Source organism: Ixodes scapularis, unplaced genomic scaffold (genome assembly GCF_016920785.2).
Source record: "Ixodes scapularis isolate PalLabHiFi unplaced genomic scaffold, ASM1692078v2 PGA_scaffold1__304_contigs__length_218370807, whole genome shotgun sequence".
NCBI lineage: Eukaryota > Metazoa > Arthropoda > Arachnida > Ixodida > Ixodidae > Ixodes > Ixodes scapularis.
Window position 1 is genome coordinate 196,406,956 of NW_024609846.1, and position 19,978 is coordinate 196,426,933.

The 19,978-nt window shown below is 43.3% G+C and overlaps 1 protein-coding gene across 1 annotated transcript; it reads right to left on the reverse strand.

The window, feature by feature from the left end:
- Positions 1-11,628: 11,628 nt before the first annotated feature.
- On the reverse strand, positions 11,629-13,530 carry LOC120843847 (the record flags this gene model as incomplete). Its single annotated transcript, XM_042290444.1, has 1 exon — positions 11,629-13,530. A coding segment is annotated over exon 1 (1,902 nt), but the record flags the coding sequence as incomplete, so codon positions are not given.
- Positions 13,531-19,978: the final 6,448 nt, after the last annotated feature.

A 19,978-nucleotide genomic window follows, 5' to 3' on the forward strand; every position in this document is an offset into this window, starting at 1 on the left:
CTTTTGAAAGAGTCCTCGCAACATCTTCAGGTACGTCGACGTCACCCAAGATAGTCAATCCACCCTGGGTAGGTGTGGTTCTTTATGACTACCTCAGGGTGCTGTGCCTGTGCGGAAATCCAGCAACGACAGGACTTCGCAAGCATCGAGAGCATCTGCAGCTAGTGGCACAGGTGACAGAATTTCTGTGGCAGCGTGTCAGACTGAGGTTTCCCAAAAAGATGCGACCAGCCACACCTACCCAGGGTGGATTGACTATCTTGGGTGACGTCGATGTACCTGAAGATGTTGCGAGGACTCTTTCAAAAGGCCCAAAATACAGTGTAGAACCGCGCATGCAACCACATGAACTCATAGCCTTAGTGCGAGAAGTGTCTGCAAAAGCCCCTGCTGAGGAAAGGGACACGTGCACGCTAGAAGGGGTGGATTGTCTGGCGCGGTGCGCTAACAAAAGGTCTTCTAACCCCACGGGGAACATGTTAGCAAAAATAGTCTCCTTCTTTCCAGTGTAACGACCTTGGGTTGCTGCAGGCAGACAAGGAGGGAGGTTTTGTGGTGCTGGCAAGGGACACACTGGACCTAAAAGCACGTGATGCCATTTGCAAAAATTTTAGACCAACTCCACTTGAGCCAAAAAAGGTCAAGAGTGCCGCCCTAAAACTGTGCAATAGCCTTGAGCTGTCACAGTTGGAAAACAGCATAAGAAAGTGTAAGACAGGTAACTTGGAGGTGTTCTTTTCGGCAAAGACCCATAAGCCTGACACGCCTCTTCGGGCCATTGTCACGGAGAGAGGATCTTGGCAGAAAATGGTCAGCTGTTACCTGCAAAAGCATCTGAATGCTCTGGAGCTTCATGATCCCTTCCTTGTCAAAAACTCGCAGTCCCTCATTGAGTCTTTTAGTAAGGACGTTCCCGAGAACTCAATCGCGTTTTCAGTCGATGTGGAAGAACTCTTTTACTCTGTGCCCCACAAAGACTTGTTGCTGGCGGTGCGTGAGTGCATTGAAGAAAATGGTGTTGTTGCCTTCCAGAATGCCAGTGGAGTGGGGATTGACGGTTTTTTGGAACTCATAATGTTATACTTGCAGTCCACCTTTGTCCTTTTTGACGGAAGCTACTATGTACAGAGAGAGGGCATTTGCATCGGCTCGAGCGTTGCTCCGGTGCTATGCGACATTTACCTAGCGAAGTTCGATAGGTCTTTAGAAACGGCATTGTGTCAACAGGTGTGCAAGATATACAGATATGTTGACGATTATCTGGTGTTCTTAAGGAGTGTCGGCAGTTTGTCTTTGCAAAAGGTTGTGGATGATGTAATGACCGTTTTCAAGCGCTGCTCTTCAGGCCTAAAGTTCACTTACGAACTGCAAGACGGTCAGTGCTTGCAGTTTTTGGATTTACGGCTGCAATTCACTTGGCAACATGTGTGTTGGCGCTACAACCCGCGAACCAAGAAGGAAATCCTGCCATACGATTCCGCCCACTCCAAACTTGTGAAACGAAATATTGCCACGTCATGCCTCCAAGCTTCACTGTACAGGTCCTGTCACCATGCCATGCTTGACAGCTATGAAGCCCAGGTCAAGCGACTTTTAGGAGCAGGATTTCCTCTTTCTGTTTTGCTTGGTGTCTCTCAGGCACTCTTGAAAAAAGTCAAGAGCGGTTCTCAGGAACCAAAAGTAAAGCCTAAACAAAGGCCTCAGGTTGTCCCATACTTACATAAGGTTTCACACAATTTAAAAAAAGGGGCTAACCGGTTCAATGTGTCAATGGTTTTTTCAGCGCCTCAAAAATTAGCACAACTTTGCCCGCGCGTAAACCAGGCAAGCAGTAAAAAGATGTCATGTACTGTTAAAGGGATACTTAATCGAAATTTGAATTTCGCAAAATAAGGCTCTAGAAGCGTTGAACGGGACTCTACGAACTCCGAAACATTGCTCGTACATCGATATCTCAAACGAATGGCCGCACTTTTCGAAAAGAAGGGCGCGATCAAGCGAGGCCTCTGACATCACTGTCCTCCGGGAGAATTTGAGAATGAGGGGGAGCGGCCTCGCTTCTCTCCTCCTCGCTTCGGTTCACCAGCTCGACACGGGACGTAGTGAAGAGGAGAGGGAATAAGAATCGTGACGTGCCTTGCCTTGTCGGCCTCGTCGGCCGAGTTCAGTCGGGCGCTTCTTTTCTAAAAATATGGCAATCCGTTTGAGATATCGCCGTATGAGTGATATTTTTGGGTTTTGCATCGTCCCGCCTATCTGTCCAGCCTTGTTTTGTGAGTTCGAAATTTCGGTTCAGTATCCCTTTAAGCATGTCAACAAGTTCGTGGATTGCGTTGTGGGTGTCATCTACAAAATTCCATTGTCATGCGGACGGGTTTACATTGGACAATCGGGACGCTGCGTCAACAAGAGAATGCGTGAGCATGCGAATTCCCTGCGGTCAATGACCGGAGGTCACTTGTACGTACATTGCAGAGACTGCCAGTGTCACCCCGTCTTCCAAAATACCTTAATCATTGGCAGGGGGCGCACAAAAGTGCAAAGAGAGGTGCTGGAGGCGCATGCTATCGAAAAAGCTGGCGCGGGGCACTGCGTCAGCCAACCTTCTGTTTATCTTCATAAAAAAGAGATAGATTTTATAGATGACTGGTGAGCGACACGCCATTGGTTGTTTCGGCGTTGGTTGACTGTGTGGTGTTTTCTTGCTTGAGCCTTTTTTAATAAAACTTCAGTTGATAGTCAGCGCTTGTCCTGTGCTCTTCTCTCGTCGTCTTCGTCTTTTTGCGCGCTGTTTTCCAATTTCAGAAATTGTAATTGGGTTTTGTGTGTCAAGTCTCCTTTTTTTTAGAGGATGGGATTTGACTTGTTTTCATCGCGTATCAAGTTGATTCACCGCAACGGAGTGCGGTTTTGCCTTGTGAATTAAAGGAAGATACTATACATATCACCAAAATAAAGCGATAAAACTCATGGATATACATGCTAACCGGAAGAAACCGAAAATCTACTCCCCAGATAAAAACTCAAAAGGTGTGCCATGATTGAAAATAGTATAACTCCCAAAGCCCTAGGTATTAATGCTCTCAAACACAATTGCAATCAGAAACGTTTGGTTCAGCGTTCCTTTATGACTAAAAAGATCGACTTTTTTCAGGCAGAAGCATCTTCGACTGCCACTGGGTGGCACCAGGTGCTTCGAAGGCGCCAGGTTCCTCTCTGCTATGGAGCTGATATACGCCACATACTGTTGTCTCAACCTAAAGTACAATACTGAGCTGCCAGCAGCGTTGAAGTTCGTTTAGAGGTAACTATGAATGTGGCTTTGAAAATGCGCACTGTGAATTTGCTCTGGAAAAATGTATCGCATGGACAGTTCTGATTCCTTCAAGTGGTGCAATTGTCAAGTGGACATTGCATTTCGTGAAGAAATAAATATGTGATTTATTTTTGTCTGGGAAGCAGAAATAACTGATAAGTAATTTTTGACAGCGTAAATGACATAAAAGGCCGTTAGCAATAAAGTATGTGGGCGGCGGAGAAAAGCTCACTGGAGAAAAGCTCACCGGAGATAAGCTCACCGGAGAAAAGCTCACCGCAAAACCCGCAGATGCGGAGAAAAACTCACCGTGGCCTTCGAGCGGATGCGGAGAAAAGCTCACCGATTTGTCTTTTAACTTAGCTGATTCTGTAGCAAACGCTGTAATTTAACATAATTCGCATTCGTCACTTCATTAAAAATATGTCCACTTTTTTGCAATATTCTTGAAAATTAGTAATCACCCAATCTGTATATTATTGAAGCCGCAAGTATAAAATCAGAACATCGTACACTGGTAAAAAGGACAGCAATTTATTGACAACTGGCAAGGTGCCGTCGGTAGCTCTGTCAAATAAAGATGTTTGTTCTTTGCGAGCTAATATGAATATAGCGGTGTGTGAACCGTTTCAGTTTCAAATATTGTGTAGTGCCTAACAGATAAGCAGGTGTTCGTGGATGTAATCAGTGTCGGCTAAGCTGTTTTTTTTTTCTGTTAATTTCATTAACAAATTTTTAGTTGCGAGAACAGCTTCGTCCTGTCATGTTTGTTGTATTCACTCCGTCGTCGTCGTTTGAGCGGTTTTTATCATGTATAACGTTTACCAACTCGCCCTGTTCGCTACCTTACAGAAGACTACTTTTTATATAGGTCACGAGTAACAACGGTGCCAGTGTGCAGCTCTGGAGGTCATAAGTGGCTCGCCGTAGAAAGGCACTATCACACAAAGGCAACGTCTGGAAACTCTAGCACGAACGGCTAGAAAACGTGCTTCTCCGTGAAAGAAAAAAAGTTTCGATATCCTACTGACTGTTTTGTCCTATTTTCAAAAATTAACAAAAGCTTCAAAGAGGCTGAATTTCAGGCACCGCGTTGTTGCGCGCATGCACTTACGGATTTTTGGAATTTACAGTTTTGATTTTTACGTTTTAGGGAGGAATTATTAAGTTTTCGAACTTTTTTCTGTTCTCCAAGTTCATAAAAATTTGAGTTGGGATTTCGTTGCCTACAGAGTAAGCCACAGAAAACACTGGCCCGCAATTATTAATTTGGGAGCAATATACCCCAAAAGCTTAACAAATGATACAAAGAGGACATTCTTTTTTACAGAGCTGACAACTTTTTATTGATAATTAATTGATATATGTTACGTATGATCCGATAGCCTCCATATAAAAAGAAGAAAAAAAAATCGGTGAGCATTTCTCCGCATACGCTCAATGGCCGGTGAGCTTTTCTCCGCATCCGCCGGTTTTGCGGTGAGCTTTTCTCTGGTGAGCTTATCTCCCGTGAGCTTTTCTCCGGTGAGCTTTTCTCCGGGATTCAAATTATGTACCTAATCTGTTATCGTGTCCTTGCCAACATCTTAAGCAGTTTGGCATACCTTTGAATGGTGGTGTGCTCCTCAACGTATTCCCGCCAAAGCCAATTTGGCTCAGAATTGGAGATATCGAAGACTCTAGACGACTCATTTTTCGCAAGATACTAATTTTTCCAAATCACCTACAATTAAAAAGAAAAAAAAAACAGGTCCCGCGAACGATTCTGGTAAAACGTAAACATATTGGAAATAATACTCAGTGCAGGAGAGATGGTGTAAATTGAACATGATTGTATACCTGAGACTGGGGCAGAAAAGAGAATAGAACAAAAGGTAGTAAAAGAGGAGGCAACGTCTCAAACTCAGCTGCAAAGTTTATTTTGAACACGCTTTATATACTCCATCTCCAACGCCGTCTCTACAAAAAATTTAAAAAAAAAACATGACTAGAGGACAATGACACTTGGGTAAACCTTCTCTTATCTCCCTTGACCTCGGCTGTGGGACACTCACACAAAGGGTCACATTCTAGCATAACCACCGCCACCCGGCGAACGTAGGTAAAATCACTACTGAACACAAAGAAAGGGTTTGACCTTCAAAGGTGCGTTTCCTCTAACAAATCACTCAGTCCAAAGAAACAATACTATACACTGCTAACAGCCGGAACTGGGGCCATCTCCAAAAATGAGAACGACATTGCCCTCCTACCACGAACCACAAATGGATAACACAGCGACTTTCTCGAACAAGTCCAAAGATACACATATAAACAACACTAATACTACAGAAAAAAAAAAAAACTTTACAAGCGTAGAAATTCACTACATTCGTTCCCAAACTGCAATGACGCCTGACTTATACAGTTGCCAGACGTTTTTATACGAATCGTTTCTTGGACTACACGTTTCATATCATTGCGTTCTTTGTGAATTACTTCCGTTTCAGACCAGTTGGCTTTACAGTTAATACACTCTAGAAGGTGCCTGGCTAACTCGGAATTGGACGCGTTGTTTTTCACATTCCGTTTGTGTTCCGTCAGTCTATCTTTTAGACATCTCGACGTCTGACCTACGTATTTATATCCAGACTCCAAAGGAATCTCATAAACCACAGAATTCTCACACGGTACCGACTTGTCGCGATGTGCCTTCTGGCAAACTTCGTGTTTCGATCCATAAAGAACGTGTATGCATAGGCTCGTCGGTCGCTCCGTTGTTAGCTGAGATATACCCCAACAGTTTGGATAGAATACTGTTTGACAGGATGAATGAGTTATCACCTAACGTGGGCTTCATCAGAAGATATGTAGAGGATATTTTTGTCTGCACGTTTGAAGAAGGAAAATCGGTGTATCTTGAAAAGCTTATTAGGTCAACGGCCCCGGAGTTGCATTTCACAGTAGAAAAACCAGAGGAGAACATGTTGCAGTTTTTGGACTTGCGCATTCAGGTAAAAAATGGCTTATGTTGGGAATATGGTAAGAAGATGGCTAAACCGGTGCTTCCCAGACAAATTTGTCACTATAAAATTATTAAGGCGGGAGTTGCGAAATCATTAATTGGTTACTGCGCTAAAAAGGTCATGTAACCATTTCATGAGTCAAGCTTTAAAAAGACAATGGGGTAGACTGGAGGACGCGGGGTATGAGGAAACTTTTTTAAAACAGCAACGTTCTATTCAAATCAGAGACAAGCGGAATGAACCAACTGTGAGGAACCGACGAGTTGCTATACCGTAATTTCACGATATTTCCCATAACATAAAAGCGTAGGCGAAAAGGTTTGGCTTAGAAACAGTGTTTACATCCGATTTTAAGTTATGCAAGCTTACACCTTTTGAATCGAAACAGGAAGTTTGCCAGAAGGCACATCGCGAGAAGTCGGTACCGGGTGAGACTTCTGTGGTTTATGAGATTCCTTTGGAGTGTGGATTAAAGTACGTAGGTCAGACGTCGAGTTGTCTAAATGATAGACTCACGGAACACAAACGAAATGTGAAAAACAACGCGTCCAATTGCGAGTTAGCCAGGCACCTTCTAGAGTTTAATAACTGTAAAGCCAACTGGTCTGAAACCGAAGTAATTCACAAAGAACGCAATGATATGAAACGTGTAGTCCAAGAAACGATTCGTATAAAAACGTCTGGCAACTGTATAAGTCAGGCGTCATTGCAGTTTGGGAAAGAATGTAAACAATTTGTACGCTTGTAAAGTTTTTTTTTTTTTTTTTTTTTTTTTGTAGTATTAGTGTTGTTTATATGTGTATCCGTGGACTTGTTCGAGAAAGCCGCAGTGTTATCCATTTGTGGTTCGTGGTAGGAGGGCAATGTCATTCTCATTTTTGGAGATGGCCCCAGTTCCGGCTGTTAGCAGTGTATAGTATTGTTTCTTTGGACTGAGTGATTTGTTAGAGAAACGCACCTTTGAAGGTCAAACCCTTTCGTTGTGTTCAGTAGTGATTTTACCTACGTTCGCCGGGTGGCGGTGGTTATGCTAGAATGTGACCCTTTGTGTGAGTGTCCCACAGCCGAGGTCAAGGGAGGTAAGAGAAGGTTTACCCAAGTGTCATTGTCCTCTTCCCATGTTTTTTTTTTTTCTTTTTTTTTTTGTAGTACTAGTGTTGTGTATATGTGTATCCTTGGACTTGTTCGAGAAAGTCGCAGTGTTATCCATTTGTGGTTCGTGGTAGGAGGGCAATGTCGTTCTCATTTTTGGAGATGGCCCCAGTTCCGGCTGTTAGCAGTGTATAGTATTGTTTGTGTGGACTGAGTGATTTGTTAGAGGAAACGCACCTTTGAAGGTCAAACCCTTTCTTTGTGTTCAGTAGTGATTTTACCTACGTTCGCCGGGTGGCGGCGGTTATGCTAAAATGTGACCCTTTGTGTGAGTATCCCACAGCCGAGGTCAAGGAAGATAAGAGAAGGTTTACCCAAGTGTCATTGTCCTCTTGTCATGTGTTTTTTTTTTTTTTTTGTAGAGACGGCGTTGGAGATGGGGTATATAAAGCGTGTTCGAAATAAACTTTGCAGCTGAGTTTGAGACGTTGCCTCCTCTTTTACTACCTTCTGTTGTGTTCTCTTTTCTGCCGCAGTCTCAGGTTTACAATCGTGTTCACATTGGAAATCCCGCCGCATCGCGAAAATTAGAACCCGCGAATTATTCCAAATCTTCATCTCTTATCTGATTCGCGAAATATGAAGCCCGCGAAAAATAAGTCATTTACAGTATAGGGGACAAGTCAAAAAGTTCAAATACTGTTCTCCTCTGACGTTGTGCAATGTTTCCGAAACTTGTAGAAACACACAAACTGTTCATTACCTCATAAAAGTGCTAACTTGTCGGTGGCCGAACGACAACTATAGCATGGCACATAATGCAACAATTTTGTGCGCTACGTCATAGATTAATGTTATCTTAAGAGGTAATACAGTCGCGTGTTCCTTTGCTGAGTACTGTACATATACAGGATATTTTTTATTCTTACAGATTTGTTTAAAGAAAGCCATGAAAGCTACACTTTTGCGGTTTGTACGAGCGAGTTATACGCCCAGGGGGACATTTAGTGGGTGGCTAATCTTTGCAATATGTCGGCTAATTAATTAAAATTTGTTAATCTGTTAATTAGTGAAAATAGACATATGGTTCCAATTAAAAACTTGGTGAGTGTTGTCGAAAACCATTAAATGAGTCATTTTCAGAAAGACTTTCAGCGCGTGAGAAGTGTAGTAGTACAATAAAGGTTTCCACTTGTGGAGCACGAGGCTACCGGTTGCGGTAAGGCGCCCGCGCGATTTTTCCGTCTCTTAGCTAGCCCCAGCCTTGTACCTGTTCCACGAGTAGTAACTTCAGCGCACTGTTGCGCTTTTCACGCGCTCAAAGTCTTTCTAAAAATTACTGATCTAGGGGATTTGAACGACGCTCAGCAAATATCTAATTGGAACCATACGACTACTTCTACTAATTAAAATATAATTAACGAATTTCAATTAATTAGTCGACTTATCGCGAAGATTAGCCACCCCGGTAATGTCCCCCTGGGCGTATAACTCAGTCGCACAAACCGCATAAGTGTAGCTTTCATGGCTTCAAACAAATCTGTAAAAAAAAAAAAAAAAAAAAAAAAAACAGCATAGCAGACGCATAAAGATTCCTCGAACGTATTGCAGTACTCCCATGTAAATATTAAGGGTTTCATTCAGCTTGGTCACACTGTCACCGAGGCATTGCCAATTACATCAAGCAAAGTGTCTAACTTTCGACAGCAATTTGAAAAAAGAAATGTTTTGTAGAGCAGAATATTAGCCTTAGGGTTTGTGTTTGTTTGGCACCTTCAACAGCAACCTGGAACATGTTGAACCATGTTTTTGTTGAAACTTTACACTAAGAAAGGCAAAGGTCTAATGTTAACGTGCTGCTTTCTAGACACCCTTATTTACAATCAGCTTGGCAATTCGCGATTCGCTTTACAATTCGTTACTCACATTAATTGGATGTGCTGCAGCAACTTCGTGACCTGCTGGGGAGGACCGTTTCTTTTTAAGTCATATTATTATGTTGCAATATAATGAAAGAATCAATATGAATCTGGTATTCAGATATATCGTCATATAGAACCAATAGTAGGACTTATGCATCCTACGGTACGTGCAACTTATATTTTAACCCGCCTTAGTATCACTCGGCTGCAAATGCATGGGCTCTTGTTCTGCAGGGGCACATAAATATACCTGTGACCGGGCTATGCTCATAAGTTAGAATAAGTAATATGAACCAAAAGACATGAATGTTCAGTGTTTTAATATTCACCGCAATATTCTGCTTAAGCACTTCAGGCAAGCTTTTTTGTAATATTGCATTGACTGGTACTCTGAATTCCTTTCTTAACCGAATTATTGTTGTGTACAACGTTACTAGGCAGGCGAGCTGGTTAATATGCCATTCTCCAACCCGGGATGGAGGCTAGAAAGACATACGTCTCAATTGAGATGGATGTGTTTGTCCTCCTTTGTAGCCTCCTTCTCGCGTTGTAGAATGTCTTAGCGTTGTGTGCTCACGCAAGTTCCGAAATGTGCCCAGTTATTACTGAGAACTAATGCCAGTGGGGTGAAACTTTTTTTTTTTTTTTTGTACAATCGAAATTTGTCTTGATGCAAGGATCAGACTTGGATGTTTATGGTGTGTGCACGGACTGTTCAGATTAAGGGCGTTCGTCTCGGCTTGAAAGGATATTATAGACAAGATTTAGAATTCGTTCAGATCGGATTACTAACCGATAGAGAAGTTAAAGAAGGAGTCAGGAACTCCTTAGCTTCTATTAGACATCTTCCTCTAAATAACCCCGCCCATTATTTAAGTGCTCTTTCTTTCAGGCAACTTGTGGCAATGAACCCACAGGAGGGGCCCCGGCAGTCTTGAAGAAAAGTTGCTCTGGTGCGTCTGAAGGCGCAGGGAGCCCTCCAAGAGTTCTCGAAGTTCCGAAAGAAGTGGAAAGAAACTTCGGTGCTTGTTTAGATTAATTTTTTTCCCCTTGTTAATATTACTATTTGTTGTCATAGGCCAAGATGGTTCTTTTTGAGGTGTAGCATGTCAGCATAATTTGTTGTGACATTTTTCTTAAATGTTACAAAGTACACAAAGTAAATGCTCACTTTGATATTTTTTTGATGGCTGAGCTGCCCCAAATATATTTGCGGCATGAAATGTTTTTTGTATTGTGTATGTGTTCTAGTCATTTAAAAGAAAAATAAATGTAAATATTTTTGAAGCAGCAAACTGTTCAGTCTTCTTCGCAATGGGTCAGTTGCTATGGTTTGGAACCAAAAGGACCAAGCGTGAACATAGTTTCATAAGGATGTTTACAAATGTTTCTATGCCTTTATCCCCGTTCCTACATGTAAAATGTTCTCTAAACTTGACGTAGCATGTGAGCACTTTCTCATAGCATTCCTGGCTGTTCTATTGAGTATATATATCGCAGATTCATCGTTTTGTTTTCAGGATAGTGCTCGCATTAGACACGACAGTTCAAATTTTCCATACAACGAGAAAAGAGTCAAAGTACAGGCTAGCTGGTGGAAGTCAACCATTTCGTCGTTTACCCTGAGACTGGGGGGTTTTTCGAAGAGCAGAAGTAGCAGAAAAAACAGACAGGTCTCAAACTCAGCTATACGTTTATTTCAACAACTTCCTCTTATATAGTTCGTTTTCGTCGTCAACAACCAATCACATACGACTTCTCCTTTGCACCGTGACTTTTCAGGTTCCACTCTATCACAAAAGAAGCGGACACTCCCAACGTTTCCAAGTGAAAAGGTTCTAGCAGAAGATATGCCTCACAAAGCCCCAAGCACTCTTTTGTGTCCTCACAATAAACAGGACAACAGCCCACAACAACATCCCACTCAAAACTGGTCACCTCCAAAATTGTAGAAAACAGACAATACACACCAGTACACACCACAGACAATACACACCAAAGAAGCCTTTCAAGATGATAAAAAAAAAATAACACACTTAAAATTGTAAAAATTGCTTGCAGCGGTTCCCTATTTGCATGGAAGGTTGACTAATACAATGGAAGGTGCAACTAATGCAAAAAAAAAAAAAAAAAAAAAAAAAAAAAAAACCTAAAATTGTAAAAATTGTTTGCAGCGGTTCCCTATTTGCATGGAAGGTTGACTAATGCAATTTCCTAACGATCTAATCCTAATTGTTTCTCTTACCACCCTTTTAACATCGTTCCTTTCCTTAACAACTACATCCGTTCCAGACCAATCCGTTGTGCATTTTCTACACTCCTCCAGATGCTTAGCCAACTCCGAATTTGCTGCATTATTTTTAACATTCCTTTTGTGTTCTGTTAAACGATCGTTTAAACACCGAGAAGTTTGGCCTACATACTTAAAACCACACGCCAAAGGAACCTCATATACCACGCCTACGCTACACGGCACCGACTTTTCCCTATGCGCCTTCTGACATCCCCTCTGAGCCGTTTCAAAAGGTGTCAATCTATCTAACCTAAAATCCGTGCTGAATACGACATCCACGCCATATTTTTTTGCACATGCTCTAAGATTGTGGGACACCTCGTGAAAATACGGAACCACAGCGTACCTATTCCTGATTTCTTGCGTCTTCCCCTTTTTCTCCCTGCTCTGTATGGCAATCTGTCTTTTGATGTACTCTTCCCCATATCCTGCCATTACCAGTCTTTCCCACTGGTTTTTTAGTGCCTCCGGTCCGAAATGCATGCATGATCTCACCAAAGCATTACTAATCAAAGATCTGACTACCCCGGCTTTTACATTTTTCGAGTGACAGCTACTCTTTGATAGAACCGGTTTTGGGTTTTCCTTCCCATACTCCCAACAAAGACCTCGTTCCAAATGTAAACGCAGGTCGAGAAATTGCAGGACCTCGCCCCTTGGCCTCTCTAACGTGAATCTCAACTCTGGCGCCGCTGACCTTACTACTAGTTCTAAAACTTGGTCCAATCCTTCCTGAACAGAGCAAACTAAGATATCATCCACAAATCTTTTCACAAAACACTTTGGAGACAACTCTTCTACCTTGTCATACACTTGCTGGTCCACCGTGTTTAAGTAAATTTCCGCTAACAAAGGCGCTACAGACGAACCTATACATACTCCCTCTTTTTGCACAAAATTGCGACCTTCGTATTCTAATACCGTTGACTGTAAATAAAGGTCTAGCACCGAAAGAAAACTATCCACCGCTATTCCTGTTCCTGATTGAAACTTAATAAGGTTCCCTTCCAAGGCGATCCTCACTCTATTCATTAGTCTGCTTTTCTCTAAAGAGTAATATAGGTCCTTGATGTCCATGGAGAATACCGCGCACTTCCTTCCGTGAAACTTTTCCATTACCTCAATCAACTCACTAGAGTTCTTTAAGGCAATTGATTTCTCCAAATTAGCTAACTTCAAACCCCGCTGTAAGAAGCATGAGACCACCTTCTGCCACGTCCCATTCTCGTTAACAACGGTACGTAGGGGCATTTCAATCTTATGATCCTTCAAAAAGAACTTAAGGGTGAGCGTTGAACGCAACGGTTTCAAAACGCTTTTCGCTACCTCTTCCATGCTTTCCTCCTGAAAAACTTTGCAAATGCTCTTCCTCAGCTTCCCGATATTGCCCTTCCATTCATTAAACAATGATCCCAACGCTTCCTCCGACTTCTTCTGAAAGGCCTGTACAGGCAAAACTGCAAACCTTCCTGTTTTATCTGTCTGCAACAGTTTTAACGAACTCCTTTCTAACTCTTGTTTCACCGCTCTCACATCCTTGAAATCCCTCCTATCGATAGGATACGCGTTTCCCATTAATTTTTCCATGCGCCCTACAGCATCTTCGACAAACGCAAGTTTCTCCTCACTATCCACAACCCTGGCGATTGACTGTATGTCAGAAAACACGTCGAGTCTAGACGGCTTAACGTTTACACAGTACTTCGGACCTCTACCCAGGAACTCCTCCAATTTCTTTGACACCACTACATTTTCCGGGTTAATTATACAATGCTGTTGTTTACGATTTCCTGTCCCCTGTACACACTTATTTACCTCTGCCCCCCAAGAGTTCCACAACTTGAAACTGTCCAAAACATGCCTCCTTTTGACATACCACGCACGGTCGAAATGTGTCCTCATGACGGCGCTCCAAAGAAACGTGACCTCATGACGGCACTCCTCATGACGGCGCTCCAAAGAAAAGTGTAAACGTTAAGCCGTCTAGACTCGACGTGTTTTCTGACATACAGTCAACCGCCAGGGTTGTGGATAGTGAGGAGAAACTTGCGTTTGTCGAAGATGCTGTAGGGCGCATGGAAAAATTAATGGGAAACGCGTATCCTATCGATAGGAGGGATTTCAAGGATGTGAGAGCGGTGAAACAAGAGTTAGAAAGGAGTTCGTTAAAACTGTTGCAGACAGATAAAACAGGAAGGTTTGCAGTTTTGCCTGTACAGGCCTTTCAGAAGAAGTCGGAGGAAGCGTTGGGATCATTGTTTAATGAATGGAAGGGCAATATCGGGAAGCTGAGGAAGAGCATTTGCAAAGTTTTTCAGGAGGAAAGCATGGAAGAGGTAGCGAAAAGCGTTTTGAAACCGTTGCGTTCAACGCTCACCCTTAAGTTCTTTTTGAAGGATCATAAGATTGAAATGCCCCTACGTACCGTTGTTAACGAGAATGGGACGTGGCAGAAGGTGGTCTCATGCTTCTTACAGCGGGGTTTGAAGTTAGCTAATTTGGAGAAATCAATTGCCTTAAAGAACTCTAGTGAGTTGATTGAGGTAATGGAAAAGTTTCACGGAAGGAAGTGCGCGGTATTCTCCATGGACATCAAGGACCTATATTACTCTTTAGAGAAAAGCAGACTAATGAATAGAGTGAGGATCGCCTTGGAAGGGAACCTTATTAAGTTTCAATCAGGAACAGGAATAGCGGTGGATAGTTTTCTTTCGGTGCTAGACCTTTATTTACAGTCAACGGTATTAGAATACGAAGGTCGCAATTTTGTGCAAAAAGAGGGAGTATGTATAGGTTCGTCTGTAGCGCCTTTGTTAGCGGAAATTTACTTAAACACGGTGGACCAGCAAGTGTATGACAAGGTAGAAGAGTTGTCTCCAAAGTGTTTTGTGAAAAGATTTGTGGATGATATCTTAGTTTGCTCTGTTCAGGAAGGATTGGACCAAGTTTTAGAACTAGTAGTAAGGTCAGCGGCGCCAGAGTTGAGATTCACGTTAGAGAGGCCAAGGGGCGAGGTCCTGCAATTTCTCGACCTGCGTTTACATTTGGAACGAGGTCTTTGTTGGGAGTATGGGAAGGAAAACCCAAAACCGGTTCTATCAAAGAGTAGCTGTCACTCGAAAAATGTAAAAGCCGGGGTAGTCAGATCTTTGATTAGTAATGCTTTGGTGAGATCATGCATGCATTTCGGACCGGAGGCACTAAAAAACCAGTGGGAAAGACTGGTAATGGCAGGATATGGGGAAGAGTACATCAAAAGACAGATTGCCATACAGAGCAGGGAGAAAAAAGGGGAAGACGCAAGAAATCAGGAATAGGTACGCTGTGGTTCCGTATTTTCACGAGGTGTCCCACAATCTTAGAGCATGTGCAAAAAAATATGGCGTGGATGTCGTATTCAGCACGGATTTTAGGTTAGATAGATTGACACCTTTTGAAACGGCTCAGAGGGGATGTCAGAAGGCGCATAGGGAAAAGTCGGTGCCGTGTAGCGTAGGCGTGGTATATGAGGTTCCTTTGGCGTGTGGTTTTAAGTATGTAGGCCAAACTTCTCGGTGTTTAAACGATCGTTTAACAGAACACAAAAGGAATGTTAAAAATAATGCAGCAAATTCGGAGTTGGCTAAGCATCTGGAGGAGTGTAGAAACTGCACAACGGATTGGTCTGGAACGGATGTAGTTGTTAAGGAAAGGAACGATGTTAAAAGGGTGGTAAGAGAAACAATTAGGATTAGATCGTTAGGAAATTGCATTAGTCAACCTTCCATGCAAATAGGGAACCGCTGCAAACAATTTTTACAATTTTAGGTTTTTTTTTTTTTTTTTTTTTTTTTTTGCATTAGTTGCACCTTCCATTGTATTAGTCAACCTTCCATGCAAATAGGGAACCGCTGCAAGCAATTTTTACAATTTTAAGTGTGTTATTTTTTTTTATCATCTTGAAAGGCTTCTTTGGTGTGTATTGTCTGTGGTGTGTACTGGTGTGTATTGTCTGTTTTCTACAATTTTGGAGGTGACCAGTTTTGAGTGGGATGTTGTTGTGGGCTGTTGTCCTGTTTATTGTGAGGACACAAAAGAGTGCTTGGGGCTTTGTGAGGCATATCTTCTGCTAGAACCTTTTCACTTGGAAACGTTGGGAGTGTCCGCTTCTTTTGTGATAGAGTGGAACCTGAAAAGTCACGGTGCAAAGGAGAAGTCGTATGTGATTGGTTGTTGACGACGAAAACGAACTATATAAGAGGAAGTTGTTGAAATAAACGTATAGCTGAGTTTGAGACCTGTCTGTTTTTTCTGCTACTTCTGCTCTTCGAAAAACCCCCCAGTCTCAGGGTAAACGACGAAATGGTTTCCATACAAGTTTGGGGAACATTTCCGCATTGCAGGTAATTTTATGTTGCAAAGACTTGCATCAAGTTGCGCCTGCAAACTGTCAGGACATCCCTGTTTTGCATGTCACATATCAACTTTTCAAGGAGAAGCTTGGCATGGGACATACAAAGCCCGGATGTACTAGCGAATAGCCGTAGTAACATAAAATGGGACGAGTACTATCCCAAACAAGACTGAACTTTTTCCGTAAGTACAAGAAATGTAACCTGTGTCATTTTGGACGTATTGGAACATGTGATGTACTTCGTAAAAATGGTACATGTTCTAGCATGGCTTGCAACCGAACATGTGCTGCTGTGTGCCATGATGGTACATTTCTTGTAGCATACACTACTTGTACCGTGATGATGGCGTATGGAACTTATTGTGGCTGCCCATACAACAACAACATGTCCCGTACCAAAGAAGTATGGAACATGTTCTGTAGTCCGGTAATACAATACATGTTGTGGCAACAAGGTTAGCATGTATGTGTCCCATACTTTGACAGGAGTTTTTCTAACAGTGTAGGGCCTAGGGGAATTTATTTCAGCTCTAGACAACTGCATAATTACTGCAACTTTTAACGAGGAAGCTCCTGCGATCTTTAACATTTTGTGCTGATCGACGATTCTACATTCGATCGCTTTTCTTCCTTTTTTTTTGAGTGCGAAGTCCAAACTTATTTTCAGCTACGAGGACGACGTTTTATTGAGTGTGGGGTGAATAAATTGTTGCAGGCACCTGCTTCAAAGCTATTCGACTTGCTATAAGAACAACTGTTTTGGTGTATGCATAGATTAGCTGCACCTTCTCTTTCGTGGGATTTATTACAGCAATACTTTTTTTCATCAAGAGCGTATTGTATTAGTCGGTCAATTATTTACTTGGCCTAATTACCTGAATAAGATGATTCACATTTGTGTTCATCCCTTGCCTGGAGAGCAGTCTTGTTGAAAAATGTTGACCATTCCTTTCGGTCTCTTCAATAGACTTTTTTGAAAAGTGTGAGCTGCCTATACTTCGTATCACCGTAACTTGGAAAAGGGCAACCGCCACATCCCCCTCGAGCCAATCAGAGAGACGGAGAGAAGGTGTGTGACAAATCTGTGCAGACGAGCACTCTGAATAACATGTTGTCATGTGCCTCTCTCCAACGTGCAAATCGGCTCACCGAGACTGTAGCCTTTGCCGTTTGCCAAGTTGTGATGAAACAAATTACAGTGGCTACTATTCTAATTACATAAGGCCTTCATACTTTGGTCATTTGTTCGACAAGAATGTTATGTCCGCCATCACTGTGAACTCGGCTCACCGCCCATTGGACTCGAACGCTGCATTAGCATTCGACGTGAACTGGGGACCATTCGTGTGTTTTACGCCGAAAAAAAATGGTGAGGGTTGTGTTGCTTGATGGCGTTCTGCAAAGGGTCTATTGTGTCATAAGTTTAGGAAGTGTCCTGCTATATAACAATGCATCAACACATACTATTAAAATATATATATGCTCGGAGGTGTGTTTGTCTTTGCAATTAACAAATTGCAGCAGTGTGCTTTAATGTTATTATCATGTGTGTAGTTTTAAGTATCCTCTCTGCAATGCCTACGATGGCCCCTGGAGGGAATAAATTAGTAAATAACATTTTCACATCACTGGAGTTGGTTTTCGGATGTACCACGTGTTCAGGAGAGGTGGAACGAGTGCAGCCCCATGCAACAAGTCTGCCAGTCTGGTATGTCCCATTAATTAATATTGAAGGGTCAGAGATGCGAGTGTCCTCAAAAGGACCTGCGCGTGCAGTGAACACAATTCTTGGTTCATAGACTCTCAAGGCATAAAGGCAAGCGGAAATTTGTTTATCTGGTTAGGGTATCAAATATGTTTATTTCCACTTGATTACAAAATTATTGGTTCTTCGTAAATGGTTCCATAACGAGTTCTTTCTGCGACAGCCTCCTGTCAGGCGTTCAGTCGTAGTAACTGTGGACCTTGTTGTCGGATGACACTCCTGGCACCTCTGTGTTCAGTTCGGTCGAGTAGCAACTTTGACCGACTGATGCCGTCTTGTAATCATACGTCATCTGCGGCCACTGACATCTGATGCACTGAAGCTGCAGGGCTGGCTTCTAATCCGCAAATTTTCTTGGTAGTCTTCTGCATCAATGCAGCAAGCTCGAGCATGCATTCGTTACGTGGCTGTGCCTTTTGGTGTACCGTTGACTTGATAGCTGGCAACAATGTTTGTTTGCTATCCAAACCATTTTACTTCCATTTCGTAATGGCGATTTATTCTACATCCCGGGACCACTGCAACTTGTGTAAGTCTCGTGTGGCAAAGTAAAGTCCGGTGATGCTTGCAGTCCCCTTTTGAGAGGAACCAACCATTCTATTTCTCTAAGTCACTCAGCGGCATTCTCCCTCAAAGTTGGAAATTGTGTGCTTCGTGGCATGGACACATATAATTAGTGTCAGCAAATTATTAGGTAATGTCCTTGGACGACAACCGACACCAGATCAACTGTCCTTGCATTGCCGCTCACCTGCTTTGTCGTGCTTACCTCCCATCCAGATGAAGTGGATCATGAGCTTCGGGGTAATGTGGGCACCAGGGACAAAGACCGCCGAAGATAATCCTCAATCTTTTGCGGACGCTCCTCGGAACGTGGTCGAGGGTCGTTCGGCACGAACCCTTGTAGGCCAATTCATTTGTATGGGCACCTCCAGTAGACATGGTCGGCCTCATGCTGTGGTAGCAGAGTGGTTTTCGGTCGCCAATTCACAGCACCTCCGTTTTCCTCGGTGTACTTTGTTCAGCGCGGACCTACACTGGTTCTTCCAGATGTCGGGAATGCTTCGACGTTGGGGTGTCTCGTTGAATTGGCATTGAATAGTAACAGGTAGCCGGTGGTGGTCGTTGTGACTTTGTGGCATGAGTCGCCCTCGGTTCGCCAGATGCCGCTTCGCTCGTACAAGTCTCCAGTTGAAATGCCTGTCGAACTTTTTCCGAAACAATCTCGGCAATCAAAATAAAAGCCGGGTAACTGATGGCAGGAACTAGCTTCCTTATCTCCTCCCGGACACCGTTGTGGATGATGTCGCCGATGCCTGAGAGTCTGGCGTCGAAGCTGCAGCTGGATGACTTGAGTGTCCAGACGCTAGGAAGTTGTTAATAGTGACAGGCTCGGGCCTGCAGTGTACATTCAATGTTGGAAGCCTCGGTGATGTGAACCCTTCGACTGTTGTCGTGGGGTTGCGGACAAGGCTGCCGAAGGTGCTCTCCCTCACATGAGGGGCATGGGATTCTTAGCTTCTCGCCTTCTGTAGCGCCAGGCTTGGCGTGGGTGCTCTATCAGGCGCAAAACATCCTACACGAAGGCAGCGACGTACATGTTGGGGCCATGTCCTGGACACAATCAGGTTTCGGCTCTCTCTCGTCAATGTTGGCTAATGAACGTGCACTTTAGCTCGATCTTGCAAACTTCCCATGACGTTGAGAAGGATTCGTGGTTCTCAAACCAGTGCCTGACAGTTTCTTCCACGAGAACTATAGGTTCTGCAGGAGCCGGTTGTCTGTCCACTCATTGTGGCGGGCAACACGGTCATATTGTTCAATCCAGCCCTCAACATCTTCATATACCATGCGTGAAAAAGCGTCGGAGTGCGGGGCGCGACGGGCGTACAAACAATGGTGGGAGTGGACGCGGTTCGCTGCTACGGGTTTGTCATTGTTGGCTTAGTGAGCTTCGGTTTTTCTGGCAAAAGTCCGAATTCCAGTGGTTTCTGCTGGTAGCAGCGACCGACTCGGATTTCAGGTTCCTCGTGGTGTATTTTCGAGGTTCGTCCTTGTGGTACTTGCTCGTCTTGCGGTCTTTCTGCTGGGCTCGGGATAGGACTTAGTTTACGGCTCGCCGGGGGTTTAAAGGAATACTTCAACGAAATTTGAAATATTCCCGTCGTGTTTCAAAAATAGGTTGAATATAT